Source organism: Zootoca vivipara, chromosome 9, assembly GCF_965207765.1.
Source record: "Zootoca vivipara chromosome 9, rZooViv2.hap1.1, whole genome shotgun sequence".
In the NCBI taxonomy this organism is placed as follows: Eukaryota; Metazoa; Chordata; class Lepidosauria; order Squamata; family Lacertidae; genus Zootoca; species Zootoca vivipara.
The window spans coordinates 63,991,923-64,006,745 of record NC_142592.1 but is presented as its reverse complement, the minus strand read 5'-3'; the positions used below and the strand labels follow the sequence as shown (position 1 = coordinate 64,006,745).

At 47.9% G+C, this 14,823-nt stretch overlaps 1 protein-coding gene across 1 annotated transcript in view; it reads right to left on the bottom strand.

Moving 5' to 3' along the window:
- Positions 1-446: 446 nt before the first annotated feature.
- The window catches only part of SFMBT2 (Scm like with four mbt domains 2), a 66,186-nt gene continuing 51,809 nt past the window's right edge, over positions 447-14,823 (bottom strand). The window contains exons 15-21 of the mRNA XM_035127388.3: positions 13,997-14,136; positions 13,302-13,411; positions 10,134-10,309; positions 8,010-8,182; positions 6,547-6,795; positions 4,069-4,197; positions 447-3,590 (exon numbers count right to left, since the gene is read on the bottom strand). Coding sequence (XP_034983279.3) covers positions 3,450-3,590; positions 4,069-4,197; positions 6,547-6,795; positions 8,010-8,182; positions 10,134-10,309; positions 13,302-13,411; positions 13,997-14,136 — 1,118 coding nt within the window. The 3' untranslated portion in view covers positions 447-3,449. The remainder of the gene's footprint in view (positions 3,591-4,068; positions 4,198-6,546; positions 6,796-8,009; positions 8,183-10,133; positions 10,310-13,301; positions 13,412-13,996; positions 14,137-14,823) is intronic.

Genomic DNA, 14,823 nt, shown 5'->3' with positions numbered 1-14,823 from the left:
AAGAATTCCAGAAGCAGGATATGAAAGCAGCTCTGCCCGTCCCTCTGTTGCAAGCATTTGAGAAAACCTTGGGGTTCCGTTGAGTCAGCAGCAGCTCTCCGCAGGTCTTCCACAAGAGAACTTCCCTACGGATATTCAGTACAGTCGTAACTTGGTTGTTGAATTTAGTCCGTTCCGGGAGTCCATTCAACTCCCGGAACCGTCCGAAAACCAAGGTGCGGCTTCCGATTGGCTGCACTCAATCGGAAGCTGCGCCGGACGTTCGGCTTCCAAAGAATGTTCACAAACCGGAACACTCACTTCCGGGTTCGCGGCGTTTGGGAGCCAAAACGTACGAGGGCCAAGGCATTTGAGAACCAAGGTACCACTCTTACCCGTGACCTGCGGTGGATATGGGTCAAATTGTGTTCAAGCAGGAGGGGAAATGAGACATAAACAGACAGGCATCCTTTTGAATGACTTTATTAACAACAATCTGGTTTACAACGCTTCAAGTAAAAAGTTTTCTTTTGCTCCCTTTTTGAATAAAAATTAAAATAGAACTCTGAATATAGATTTCCCCCATTATTTACATGAAATCATATATATATATATATATATATATATTTATATATTTATACACAGAATACAATCTTGAACAGCAGAATTAACAATGTGCCTCATTCTTTTGTGGACAGGAAGCATTGGGATACAGTATTATTCCCACCTCTCTCTCTCTCACTGTCCCTCGGGATTTTCGCCTTCCAAAACACTCTCAACTTGGGCTGTTAAACACGGCATACATTTAAAGCACACACCGCTACCCATCGAAAGAATGCTGGGAACTGTAGTTTGCCCTCCACAGAGCTACACCCAGGGCTGCTTGGGGGGAAGTAGTGCGCTTTATAAATGCATGGTGCGTAATGCAGCCTTGAAACTTTGATGTTGGCGTCGAACATTCGCATCTGATGATGGGAGGCTTCCATCCTCCTGCTTGTAACAAGAAAAGCAACGGCACGAGCAGAAAAGTTTAACAAAGCAAATGAATGCAATTCTTGTGTTTTCCTAGAGAGCTGGGAGGGACCCCACGGGGTCATATAATCCAACCCCCTGCAATGAAGGAACCACAGCTAAAGAACCCCTGACTGATGGCCATCCAGCCTCTGCTTTAAAATCTCCTCCGATGCAAGGAGAGTCCACCGCCTCCCGAAGGAGCCCGTTCCATTTCAAACAGCGTCTGAGCCAGGAACAAGGGCTAAAAGCACAGAGGCCCTTTAAAAAGCCTGGAATCCTTCTAATGAGCTGCCTGAGAGGAGGAAGGACTAGATTCAACGCGCCCAACTCCCCCATCCCTTCCAAAAGAGCTGCATGTTGGGATGTGGGCTTTTAAGAAAAAGTGATGATCCTGTACCCCGCATGGCTACGCATGTGCTCTGTTGGAGTGGAGCAAACAGGCTGCCTGGGGCTGTAGGCAGGGCTGGAGAAAGGGGGGTGCGGTGGGTGCGGACCATCCCGGGTGTCACCACTGAGGGGGGGTGACAAAATGCCAGGCGGCACTCACCGCGGGCCCTGCAGCGCGCCCAAGCCATGCGTCTCCCCTGAGAGTGACGCGGTGGCTTGGGTGCCTAAAGGCTCTGCATTGCCCAAACGGTCTGCCTGCTGTCTCCCCCCAGCTGTAGGGTGGCAGAGTGGGAGGAGCCAGGCAGACTCTGGAGGCCCCTGGGTGTGTCCCGCCCCTAGAGCTGCTTGCCCCGCCCCTATGGGCAGCTTGCCCCGCCCCTGGGCATGCTGCCCCAGGTGCCCAAGCGGCTTCCTCCACTGCTGGCTGTAGGAGTCGGGGAAGGGGGTGTCTCTTAATGCCCTGCGGTGCAGAATGGTTTGTACAATTTGGACCCTTAATCTTGCACGGTGGTTGGAAACTAGGGGTGGGAGAGCCTGTCCATTTCGGCTCCTCTCAATTTCTCATTTTCCCAATCTCAAATTCGCCTCTCGCACTTTTAACACATCAGTCGGCGATTTGAGTCCGCCTGAAAATCCGTCCTGCCGACTTCTTCCATATGCAGTTTAGCACGCATTTTTTTTGCAAAGCAGCTTCCCCCACCGTGAACCATTCTTGTGAGCTTTCCTTCTTATCTGTGCACACTTCGCCTCAGCGCATGCATTTCTGTACACACTTACTCGGCTCAGGGAAACTGCACCGCAAGGACCAGGCCCAAGTGACAGCCGCCCTGCCTTCAAGACTCCCCTTTGCCCTGTCAAACGAAGTCATTCAACAAACAGTGCTCTTGTGTGTGCTTTAGAATAGTGGATCGGTCGCCGAGAACAGCAAATCAACACACGAAATAACCCCAGCGCTTACAAGCGACGGAAAAGCAAGCTCGATTTGAGATAGCGGGTGTCATCCTCGCCATCTCATTTTTTTTCCTGCCAGAGTTTCCCTACTGCAAAGTCCAGTCCTTGCGAGTTTACGCACATCCCTGGGGGCTCTTCTATGCCGCAAATGTTCTGGGTGGGTATTTTCCTTTTTTCTGCTGTGCTATAGTGCAAAAGTGCCCAACATTGGGGAAAGCATGGCAGAACAACTCGTGAAGCAGAATGGTATGCGTATGGTTTGGTCTAAATCCATCACTAATGCAATCTTAATTGTAAGGGGCAAAGAGTACAGAGAGCCCCCTCCCATCCTGAGAAGCAGCTCCTCCACCAGCAGCAGTGGCAGCGGGGAGGGGGAAGAGTCAAGTGAGGAAGGAGGAAGGAGGAGACGGGGCTCTGGCAGCATAGGAGAGCCCCTGCTACACGTGGGAGAGGAAGAGAGAGGGGGGGAAGAGGGGGAGAAGGAAAACAGGGAAAGGAGACCCTTTTTCCCTCCGGTTCCGGAATTACGCAGGAGGAAACGCGGAAGGCGATTTGGCGTGCCCAGACTCTTATGCTGGAAGAAGACACGGAGCGCGCCATTCCAGGGTTCTGGTTCGGACTGAACGGATGTATCCTGTACAGCTCTATCACTGTAAATAGACTGCACTTAATAAAAGCATGAAAAGGCCAGAACGTGCAGAGCCGTTACTCTAGAGTAGTCGCAATGAGCAGCCTGTGACATTAATGAATCAGGGACAAGTTGCAGAACGCATCTGCAAAACAAAACAAAACAAAAAAACTCCAAATACGAACAAACAAAAAAACCATCCACCTGGAGGAATCCTCTGCTTATCACTCCATACCTTACCCCTTTACCTGACTCTCTTTGAGCTCATAATCTCTCAGGAGGAGCCTGGAGCCTTGCGGCCCTTACTCAGCCCCACCCCAATGCCCCAGCTGCAGGCCAGCCTACTCATGAGCAAGCAGCTGGGCTGACAGCTTCTTCCCCGCAATATATATTTTATCAGTGCTTCCGAATACAAAGGGCTTCAGGGTCGGGAGAGCCAGGCGCAACCTTGGAACGAAAGTCACAGACGGGAAAGTGGCAAGCGGTGTGGTCAGTTGGCGTACTGGGCATAGAAAGCCAGCTTGACCCGCTCAATCTGGTGGCACAGCTTGATGGCGGGCCCGAGCTTGAGCTCCATGCACTCCTGGACGGTCGGCAGGGTCAGCAAGAGGAGAGCTTGGCCGTCAATGTCCTGCAGAAAGGAGAAGAAACATTCGTGATTTTAAATTTTTTAAATGTATGCTGCAATTTCAAAAAATTGAGGCACAGGAGCGTGCCAGTCATTAATCACACCGTTCAAAGTTGGGGTTTAAGTATTTATTAGCAAAAATGCAGAGCAGCTCACTCTCACTAGTATTACTCCGTGAAAATCGAGTTGCCGACACTGAAAGTTCCCTCCTCTCCAGGGCTTTTCCCAAGCAAACTGGAAACTACGCCTGTGTGCGGCCAACCTCTCCTCCTCCCTTTTCATACCTCTTCTGGTTCTGGGAGCTGCCAGGCGGAGGGAGGAGAGCTTGTTGCAGCAGGAGGAGGCATCACAAGCAAAATGAGCGCAGGAGGGCAAACCTGGGGGGCGGGGATTATGTTCAGTGGAAACTACAACCTGAGACGATCTGGATTCGACTCTCAACCCTGACACAGAAGAAGCGGTAGCATGAAGAATGGCCCACCTGCTCCTGAAATATTTTGGCAAGAGGGGCACAGTCGGTCAGCTTGATGAACTTCACCACGTCCGTGACAGTCCATTCCAACGGGTTGCTCTCCAGCACAAGCTTCTCTTCCAGCTCTGGCTTCATCACCTAAGAGGGCAAATAAATATATAAAAATAGAACCACAGAAATGGATGGGACCCTGTGGCTTATCTAACCCAGTCTCCTGCCATATGATGGAATATCCCATAGTAGCCACTGCCAGCTCTCCTCAACATGGAGGCTTCTGTATGTGGTTGGACGGCAATTCCCATTTTCTTCAACCATTGGGCAGGCTGGCTGGGGCTGATGGGAGTCCATAGACATGTGAAGGTGCTCTGCTCCTAAGTGGGCTCCCTTCTCAGGTGGACGAGCCCCACCTGCCCCTCACTTCCTGCTACAGATCCTTCAAGTATTCAGCGCCTAGGCTGTTTAGGGCAGGCACCCTCAAACTCGGCCCTCCAGATGTTTTGGGACTACAACACCCATCATCCCTGACCACTGGTCCTGTTAGCTAGGGATGATGGGAGTTGTAGTCCCAAAACATCTGGAGGGCCAAGTTTGGGGGTGCCTGGTTTAGAGCTTTAAAGTTCAGCACTCACTCTTTGAATTGTGCTTGGAAATGAAAAAGAAGGTAGTTTTTAATCATATGTGGTGGACTTGTAAGGTAATAAAAGCTTTCTGGGAGATGATATATAATGAAATGAAAAAAAAATGTTTAAAATCATTTTTGTTTAAAAACCAGAAGCCTTTTTATTAGAAATTACAGGTACCGATATTCCAAAGGACCAGAAAAGACTTTTAATGTATGGAACAATAGCCGCACGGATGTTACTAGCCCAGAAATGGAAAGAAGACAAGGCTCCTACCAGAGAGGAACGGTAAACCAAGCTGATGGACTATGCTGAAATGGCAAAACTGATTGGAAAACTCAGAAACCAAGAGGGAAAAAAACTTTATAAAAGAATGAGGAAAATCTATAAGTTATTTAGGAGACCACTGTAAGCAGATGGAAACTTTGGCAGGATTTTGATTTCACTTGAAGTGTAACAAATATTATGGGACAATATGGATTGATATAAAAGTTAAGAGCATGGAAGAATATGCAGTTGCAATATGCGTGGTGTAGTGGTTAAGAGCGGCGGACTCGTAATCTGGTGAACTGGGTTCGCTTCCCTGCTCCTCCACATGGAGCTGCTGGGTGACCTTCGGCTAGTCACACTTCTCTGAAGTCTCTCAGCCTCACTCACCTCACAGAGTGTTTGTTGTGGAGGAGGAAGGGAAAGGAGATTGTGAGCCGCTTTGAGACTCCTTAAGGGGAATGAAAGGCGGGATATCAAGTCCAAACTTCTCCTCCTCCTCCTCTTCTCCTCTTAAAATGGGACACCATGGAGGGGGTGGGGGGAAGTTGCAAGATTCAGAGTAATCTCTGTATATGGATATATATTTGGACTCTTATAAGTTTGCATCACCTTGCCAACAAAGGTCTGTATAGTTAAAGCTATAGTTTTCCCAGTAGTGATGTATGGAAGTGAGAGCTGGACCATAAAGAAGACTAGTTACAGGTAGGTAGCCGTGTTGGTCTGACACAGTCAAAACAAAATAAAAAAATCCTTCCAGTAGCACCTTAGAGACCAACTACGTTTGTCATAAGTATGAGCTTTCGTGTGCATGCACACTTCAGGCGTAGTTTCTTCGGGTATCTGAAGAAGTGTGCATGCACGCGAAAGCTCATACCTATGACAAACTTAGTTGGTCTCTAAGGTGCTACTGGAAGGATTTTTTTATTTCATAAAGAAGACTGATTGCTGAAGAATTGATGCTTTTGAATTATGGTGCTGGATGAGACTCTTGAGAGTCCCATGGACTGTAAGAAGATCAAACCTATCCATTCTGAAGGAAATCAGCCCTGAGTGCTCACTGGAAGGACAGATCCTGAAGCTGAGGCTCCAATACTTTGGCCACCTCATGAGAAGAGAAGACTCCCTGGAAAAGACCCTGATGTTGGGAAAGATTGAGGGCACAAGGAGAAGGGGGACGACAGAGGACGAGATGGTTGGACAGTGTTCTCGAAGCTACGAACATGAGTTTGACCAAACTGCGGGAGGCAGTGGAAGACAGGAGTGCCTGGCGTGCTTTGGTCCATGGGGTCACGAAGAGTCGGACACGACTAAATGACTAAACAACAACAAGTTTGCATTTGTAAAACTAACAAAAAAAGAGAGAATTGTGCTTGGAAACGTACTGTGAGCTAATGTAGGTCTTTCAGGACTGGTGCTAAAAGGTGCCGGTGGTCGCTCCCGATCACCAGTCTGGCAGCCGCAGTCTGGATTAGTCTACAAGTAATTCGAGTCACCTTCAAAGGTAGCCCCATGTAGAGCACATTGCAGGGAGTCTTGCTGCAGCAACTGGAGCAAACCAGAAGCATTGGCGACACGAGAAAGGGACCCAAATCCTCACCTGTCTGAACCGAGGCCTTTTCTGTCCTTTGGCACACAAGACAGCCAAGGTTTTCCGGGCTCGCCTGCCCCTCCCGCTGCGAGCGACTCGGTCCAGGTCAGCACTGCTGCGCAACCTCATTGTGCTCGCAGGATTGGCTACAGGCAGCTCGGCCGAGGAGACATCTGTCTGGTCATCTTGTAGCTCTGGGCTGCTCTCCTCACTCCACGTCTCGTCGTCCACGGCCTCCGGTTCCTCCTCGTCACTTTCCTGCAGGGAGTTGGGTTTCCACAAGGCCCAAAGACACGAACGGCAATGAAACTGAGGTAATACGAATGGGGTGGATGGTGCTGTTCAAGCAGCCCTGAATTCATAAGTTACATACCTGCCAAGTCTCCCGCTGAAAAATGCGGGATCAGCAGCGGCGCGGCACCGGAAGTTGCGTAGAAGCAACTTCCAGGGCCGCTCTTCCCATATGAGGGCACTGGAAATCGGGCAAAGCGGTACCGGAAGTCGCTTCTACGCATGCCTCTGGCGGCCACCTTGGTGGTGGCCGCCGGCCATGCGTAGAACTGACTTCCGGTGCCACTCTGCCCGATTTCCAGTGCCCACACATGGGAATAGCGGCACCCAAAATGGAGGCTCTATGGCAGGTAGGAAATCCAAGGGATTTCCGGGATTTTTCTCTATTCGGGAGAACAGCGGGAAACGGATTAAGATCCGGGGGTTTCTCGCCAAAAACGGGATACTTGGCAGCTAAGATAACTTATCAGGACTGTATGTTTTTGTGGGGAAAAGAGGAAGCTGAGCTAAAGTTGTTCCCCAAATAATACTTACTTCATAACAAATGTTATAATTGTTTTCATTCTTGTAATCCAGTTAAGAGCCATTTGGACATGTAAGTGGTTTATAAATTAGATAATAAGTCACAAAATATGGTAATTGCTCCGGTTTCTTATTTCTCCAGCTTAAAGTCCAATTTGCCCATTTCCACTTATTCACGATAAAATTATGCACAAAAATAATCGCATGCATTTTGGGTGCTGATTTCTCTGTGTGTGCAATCATGGCAGATATATGCATTTCTTAAAGCTACCTCTTGCCTCTGCCAAATTTAATGCGGCTCTGTAGGCTGATTTAACTAATAAACACATCATCGTCCACACTTTTTGCTTGGCGAAGTGCATCACAATTTTTGGAGGTGTGTGAATTTTGCAGGGCAGTTTTGTTCCTGCCTGCTTACTGATTTAGGAACTGCAAATCTGGCAGGCTTGCAAAAGCTATCTTATCGGGGAAAGGCCCTAGCACTTCCCTTGATATGCTAGTTTTCTACTAGCAGGGAGAAAGAGTTTAAAAGACAAAAGAATGCGAAATCATTCCAGGAATTGCGCCTTCCCCTCTACCTCCTTAAGGCTCTATCAACTCATGTTCTGCTGACAATTTGCTTTTGAAAGAAATAAGATTTTTTTAAACCAAAAATTCACCTCCGGGGATTCCGCTAGGTCTGTAATAGATGGCCGACTCTTCTTTTGTGCTGGAATGGGTTTCTGCATCTTCCTGCGCCTGGCTGGCTTGCCATGTCTGCTCTCCAAGCTGCGGCTGTTGTTTTCTCCAGCTGGAGCCTTGATGACTTTCCTCCTCTTCCCACAATAATAAGCTGGAGTGAAAGACAAACAGCAAAAAACAACAACACCTGGTTAGTCACCAAACTAACCAAAGCCTATGGAGCTAACCCAGGCAACAACAGCAGGGGGATAACACTATACTTTCATGACTTTGGGACATCCCTTAGCAGCTGACTGAGACTAAGTGGCTGATCCTTGCTAAACAGCTCTTTAGTGCTAGGGATGTGCAAAAGGTTCAACAGTTCATTCCACTATTTAGTCACCCTAACCCAGGCATCCCCAAACTGCGGCCCTCCAGATGTTTTGGCCTACAACTCCCATGATCCCTAGCTAGCGGGACCAGTGGTCAGGGAAGATGGGAATTGTAGTCCAAAACATCTGGAGGGCCGAAGTTTGGGGATGCCTGTCCTAACCTGTGTTCATTGTTACCTATGGCCCTCCAGATGTTGTTCGTGATGGGAATCTGTAAGAGGATATATTATTTAATCCTCTACAGAGGATGCAAATTAACTAATAAAGGTGGGGGGGGGAATGGCTGGTGGCTGTTATAAAACCACAGGACTTGCACATTCCAGACTTTAATCCCAACGTTAACACAGATTAAATGAGCGTAACAATTGGTTATCAAACCTTTGCTCATCATGTTCTAGCTGGCCCCCTTCCTAACCCTCATGCAATGAAACAGACCACACTCCAAAGTAAGTTTAAAAATGCTGTACTTACTTAATCCGAGGTCACGGTCATGCATTAACCCAGGGGTCCCCAAACTAAGGCCCGGAGGCCAGATGTGGCCCAATCTCCTTCTAAATCTGGCCCGCAGACGGCCCAGGAATCAGCATGTTTTTACATGAGTAGAATGTGTGCTTTTATTTAAAATGTATCTCTGGGTTATTTGTGGGGCCTGCCTGGTGTTTTTACATGAGTAGAATGTGTGCTTTTATTTAAAATGTATCTCTGGGTTATTTGTGGGGCATAGGAATTCGTTCATTTTTCCCCCAAAATATAGTCCTGCCCCCCACAAGGTCTGAGGGACAGTGGACCGTCCCCCTGCTGAAAAAGTTTGCTGACCCCTGCATTAGCCTTTGCGCAACAATAAGAAATGCAGGCAAATGTTCTTGGGTAGTAAAATATAGCACAGGCAGCCTCAGACACACGTCTGAGGCAGAGAGCTAAGGTGAGGCATTTCTGCCTCTGTTGCTTGCAGAGTAAATAGGGAGAGAGAACGAGAGAGACAGAGAGAGAGAAGGAACAGGAAACAAGCCTTCCTCCCTCTCAGGAGAAGAGGGGATGTGACATCACCGAACCTACTCTAGCAAATTAGAACTCTGTGGACCTTAACCCCTTCATATACTAACTAGCATGGCTAGGTTGGAGTGCAGATCTCCACAGTTGGACCTCAGCTCTCACCTGTCCCAGGCAACATGGCCAACAGTCAGGGATGTTGCGAGGGTTACATCTGAAGGGTTACAGGTTCCTCATACCTGCTTAGCTTCCTTGGCTCATTGCTGCTTTGCTCTGTTGACCTACCCAGCCTCTCTCAACCACCCAATTAAATTCCCAGGGAGGCAACATAGGAATCTGCCTTATCAGGAATCAGACCACAGGGTCCCTCTAGCTCAGTACTGTCCACACTGATGGGCAGCAGCTCTGCAGGGTTTCAAGCAAGGCTCTCTCCCAGCCCAATCTGGAGATGCTGCCGGGGAATGAACCTGGGACCTTCTGCATGCAAAGCAGGTGTCCCACCACTGAGCTAATGGTCAGCAAAAAATGCTTATTGGTGCTATTCTCACAGTGGAAGTGGAGGCCACATTCATTTCAACTCTTGGCCTGCTGGAGACGTTTAAACATTCCCCATCTTATAGATTTTGGGGAAAGGGGTCACATTTCCTCTTTCTGAACATGAAAAGTTCCACCTGGCCCTGAAGATAACCTGGGCAAGTTGGCAGGAAACTTCCACGAGCCACTTAGTTCCTTCATACTCACTATATTTCGTTTTGGTGTGAACGGAGCAGTTTTCCGGGCAGGCTTCAGTAACTGGGATGGGGCTGAATAAATTCGGGCAGCATTCCAGCTTAGCGCAAACTCTCCGACAGAAATCCAGAACTTGATCAGATGTGCGGACAATCTTGACGGTGGCCCTGTAGGTTTTGCCTCTGTACCTGTGCGGGTGGGTCGTTGCAACACAACAAACGTTACACAGGTCACGGGCCCAGCTAGCTCGGCACCTGCCTACACTGACTGGCAGCGACTCTCCAGGGTTCAATCTTTGAAGTCAAACTTTGTGGGCAAGGGTACAGCACTTTGCATGCAGCAACGGATCAGCTGGCTGCTGGCGGAGGCCAAGCCTGGTTGCTGGAAACCCCCTTATGGTCCAGCCATGTCTTCACCTGCCCCACATCTAGTTGCTATCTATCTATCTATCTATCTATCTATCTATCTATCTATCTATCTATCTATCATCTATCTATCTATCACATTTACACCCCACTCTTCAGCCAAAAGGGACCCAGGTGGCGCTGTGGGTTAAACCACTGAGCCTAGGGCTTGCTGATCAGAAGGTCGGCGGTTCGAATCCCTGTGACGGGATGAGCTCCCGTTGCTTGGTCCCAGCTCCTGCCAACCTAGCAGTTCGAAAGTACGTCAAAGTGCAAGTAGATAAATAGGAACCGCTACAGCGGGAAGGTAAACGGCGTTTCCATGTGCTGCTCTGGTTTGCCAGAAGTGGCTTTGTCAAGCTGGCCACATGACCTGGAAGCTATACGCCGGCTCCCTCGGCCAATAATGCGAGATGAGTGCGCAATCCCAGAGTCGGTCACGACTGGACCTAATGGTCAGGGGTCCCTTTACCTTTACCTTTATCTTCAGCCAAAAAGACTCCCAGAGCAGCTTAAATACAGTCAAAACAAGACAGTCCCTACATGCAGGCTCACAATCTTAAAAATTAAAATTAAAAAAATGCAAGGCACAAGGGGGAAATGACGGGGGCGGGGGAGAGGAAAATCTAAATCTGACATCACACATGACATCAGGTGAATATTGTTTAACCCCGTAGGTGTCCATTCAACCCCTTAGAGAACTTGCCCTGTTACAGGTGCCACACAATATTCTTTATATGGAAGAAATTGATCTTGCAGTGCATGGCAGCACCCTCTGGAACTCCCTGCCTATTGATATCAGACCGATGCCTTTGCTGGACTCTTTTCGGCGGCTCCTTAAAACAATTTTCGTTTAGGCAACCCTCCCCAGACATGTAGAATGTTGACAGGTGTTTCAATCTGCTTTTAGCTTACTGCTGATTCTAATTTTTGAACGTTGGGTTGTTGTTTTTTACTATGCGCTGGGTTTCAGCCCCCTTCCTGTCCATTTGTTATATTCTTTGTTCCGGAATGAAGGGCAGTATACAAATTTACTAAATAAATACATAAAATATACACAAGTTCGGCTTTATGAGCTGAAATCTCTGAAATGTAAACCCCGCGTGAGTCGACTGTATACAAATGTTGTGAGACTGGGCGAATGATTCCTGCATTGCAGAGTGTCGCACTGGATGGCCCTTGTGGTCCCTTCCTATTCTATGATTCTATGAAATATATAATCAAGGGAAGTGGACACAGCTTGGCAACAAAGCAAGCAAGCAAGCAAGCAAGCAAGCAAGCAAGCAAGCAAGCAAACAAACAGCCGCTTGGGTCAAATGGGGTTGGGTGGGGCCTGATTAGGCTCAAAGGCTGAAGGATTCCTACCACTGATTTTATAGCATGCAAGACTTTTCCGCCTGCTAGTAAAAAGACCACTGGATTGAATGATGTCACCCTGGATATCCATATTATTAACAGCATAATCGTTGCTCCAACAAGACTTTCATTTTGCCAGCTACCTTTGAGCAATAAAAAAAATCCGCCCCCTCCCCCAACATCAGAAGCTATTAGCCGGCGGCGCTGCAAGACTTTAAAGTTCACTGGGTTTAGCGTCAATTGTAGCATTAAGGATTCCACAAGTAAAATCCATTTAGCTTTTCTAATTAAATGTATTACAACCGACGCTAAAGGGGCAAGGATCAAAGATTTCCAAAGTAATGACCCACATAAGAGAACTTTGAAGGGGGGGAGAAAACCCACCACCAAGCTTAGACAGCCAGAATGCCTTGTTCACAATAGGGATTGACAGCCAGACTTGCTATCTCATTGCGTGCATATCCAAAGTAATGATGCGCAGAATGCAGAATTTCATGCAAAAGAAGCAAAGCAATTTACATGTTGCTGTTGTTTTTTAAAAAAAGCAAGTTCCCAGACTTTAAGTTGGGGCAAACTGAAAAGGACGCCAATAATGCATTGATTAGAATAAATTGTGCCTAATAAACAGGAACACACAGCCTTCCAACAGTTAAGTAAAATAATTGTGTGACGCATGCTTATTTTTTGTTACTGTTTTGGACTGCCCTTCTGTGCAAACGTGGTATATAAAGTATATTAAAAAATCTAAAAAGTGACGTGGGCAGAGGTAAGCAAATGTCTGTGAGCATGCCTGCAACAGACCTCGTTTCAGAAATGCATCTGTTTTATAGTGGAACCTCTGTTTTCAAGTGTCTTGGAAGCTGAACAATTTGGAATCCGAATCCTGAAAACCTGGAAGTGAATGCTTCCATTTTCGAAAGTGCCTCGGAAGTCGAACGGTCAATTTCTCCATTGAAATTGCTGTCCGCCCATTGCACCTCGGTTGTAGAACGTTTCAGAAGTCGAACGGTCTTCCAGAACAGATTATGTTCGAAAACCAAGGTTCCACTGTACTGTATTTCTGAATTCCATGTTCCAGAAATACACAATGCAATGTAGATGGGAAGCACAGAGGAAGATTTTGTGGGGTATAAAACACTCATGGATGGATCCAGTCACATACATAAATACCACTGAAGCTTCCTTTGGGGTTCAAACCCTGGTCTCCTGGGACCTAGTTCTAACTGCTATGGCACGCTGCTCTCAATCCCACCCTCCTGCGGACACACCAGGGATGGATTCCAAACGAGCGGCATTGAAGGAGGATGGAAGCAAAGAGACTGGGCGTCTTCTCCAGCCTCATTACAGCAGAAAAGCAGACCCTCATCCCTGCTCAACGCCACCCCCAAGTTTAAAAGGAGGAAGCGAAAGGATCCCTTACTTTGCTTTGAGGGTCTCCTCCTGGAAATTCCACCTGGGGTCTTCGACAAGCTGCAGCTCCCGCAATACACTCCCAGGTTTGTAAGCAGAGTTGATGACCATGCTCAGGACCTGCCCAAAGAGAGCAAAACAGAGAATGGAGCGTGACGAGAGATCGCAGCATTTGGGACTTAGAAACATGGAATGGCTGAGTTGGAAAGGTCCATCTTCCTTCTGTTCTGTTTCTGCATTAATCCACCCAAAGGTCATATGGAGTTGGATATTTATATATATGCCTTTTAAAACACATTTCACCCCCAAATACAATTCTTTTTAAATGCAGTTTGGTGCACTTTTTGAGCCGGGAATAGTATTGCAAGATGATGGTTTCTAGACTGCCCTTCATCCGAGGATCGCAGGGTGGATTATAATATAAAACCACAAAAATGCACAACATAGTAATGAAACAAAAACATTCTCACACACACACACAATTTTAAAAGGCCATGGATTATTTAATTAGCCGACGGCCTGAGAGAAAAGTTTTTTTGAGAGCAATGCAACAAGATTCTTTCTCACAGGGTTGTGGGTTCGAGCCCCACATTGGGAAGAAAGATTCCTGCATTGCAGGGGGTTGGACTAGATGACCCTCGTGGACCCTTCCAATTCTATGATTATTTATGAAATTCGCCCCCATCCCTTCAACACAACCCTTACCTCTTTAAGAACCAACACGCACTTGCCCGGGCCAACAGACTGAGGCAGCTCGGCCAATCTTCCTTTGTTCAGGTGTGGCCCTGAGAAACAGCGGTGATTGATGAACAGCGCAGGGCAGCTGTATCTCCCATTGATGGTACCTGCAGAGAAGAAGAAGCACACGGTCCAACATTCCTCCTGCATCCTCACTGAGCATCTTTTTCTCTCTTCTAGCTACCATCCAGCATCTTGGAATGAAGAACAAGCAAATAGGAGGGGATTGCCAATGCGCCACTGCCCCACCCCCAGTACCTCCTATAGCGCCCTTGAAAGGCCTCAGGAAATATCCCCTCCAAAATGTACCAGCAACTGTTTGCTCTTCTTTGCACTGGCTCAACATCTCCTACATTGCAGGTAAAGGGACCCCTGACCATTAGGTCCTGTCGTGACCGACTCTGGGGCTACGCGGTCATCTCGCTTTACTGGCCGAGGGAGCCAGTGTACAGCTTCCAGGTCATGTGGCCAGCATGACAAAGCTGCTTCTGGCGAACCAGAGCAATGCACGGAAACGCCGTTTACCTTCCCGCTGTAGCGGTCCCTATTTATCTACTTGCACTTTGACGTTGCTTTCGAACTGCTAGGTTGGCAGGAGCTGGGACCGAGCAATGGGAGCTCATCCCGTCGCAGGGATTTGAACCGCCGACCTTCTGATCAGCAGGCCCTAGGCTCTGTGGTTTAACCCACAGCGCCACCTACATTGCAGACACCCCCTTAAATACATCCACATCTCACTGGATGCCAGGATTACACACACTCCCTCCCGTCTGCTCTGAAAAGAGGTGCAAAAA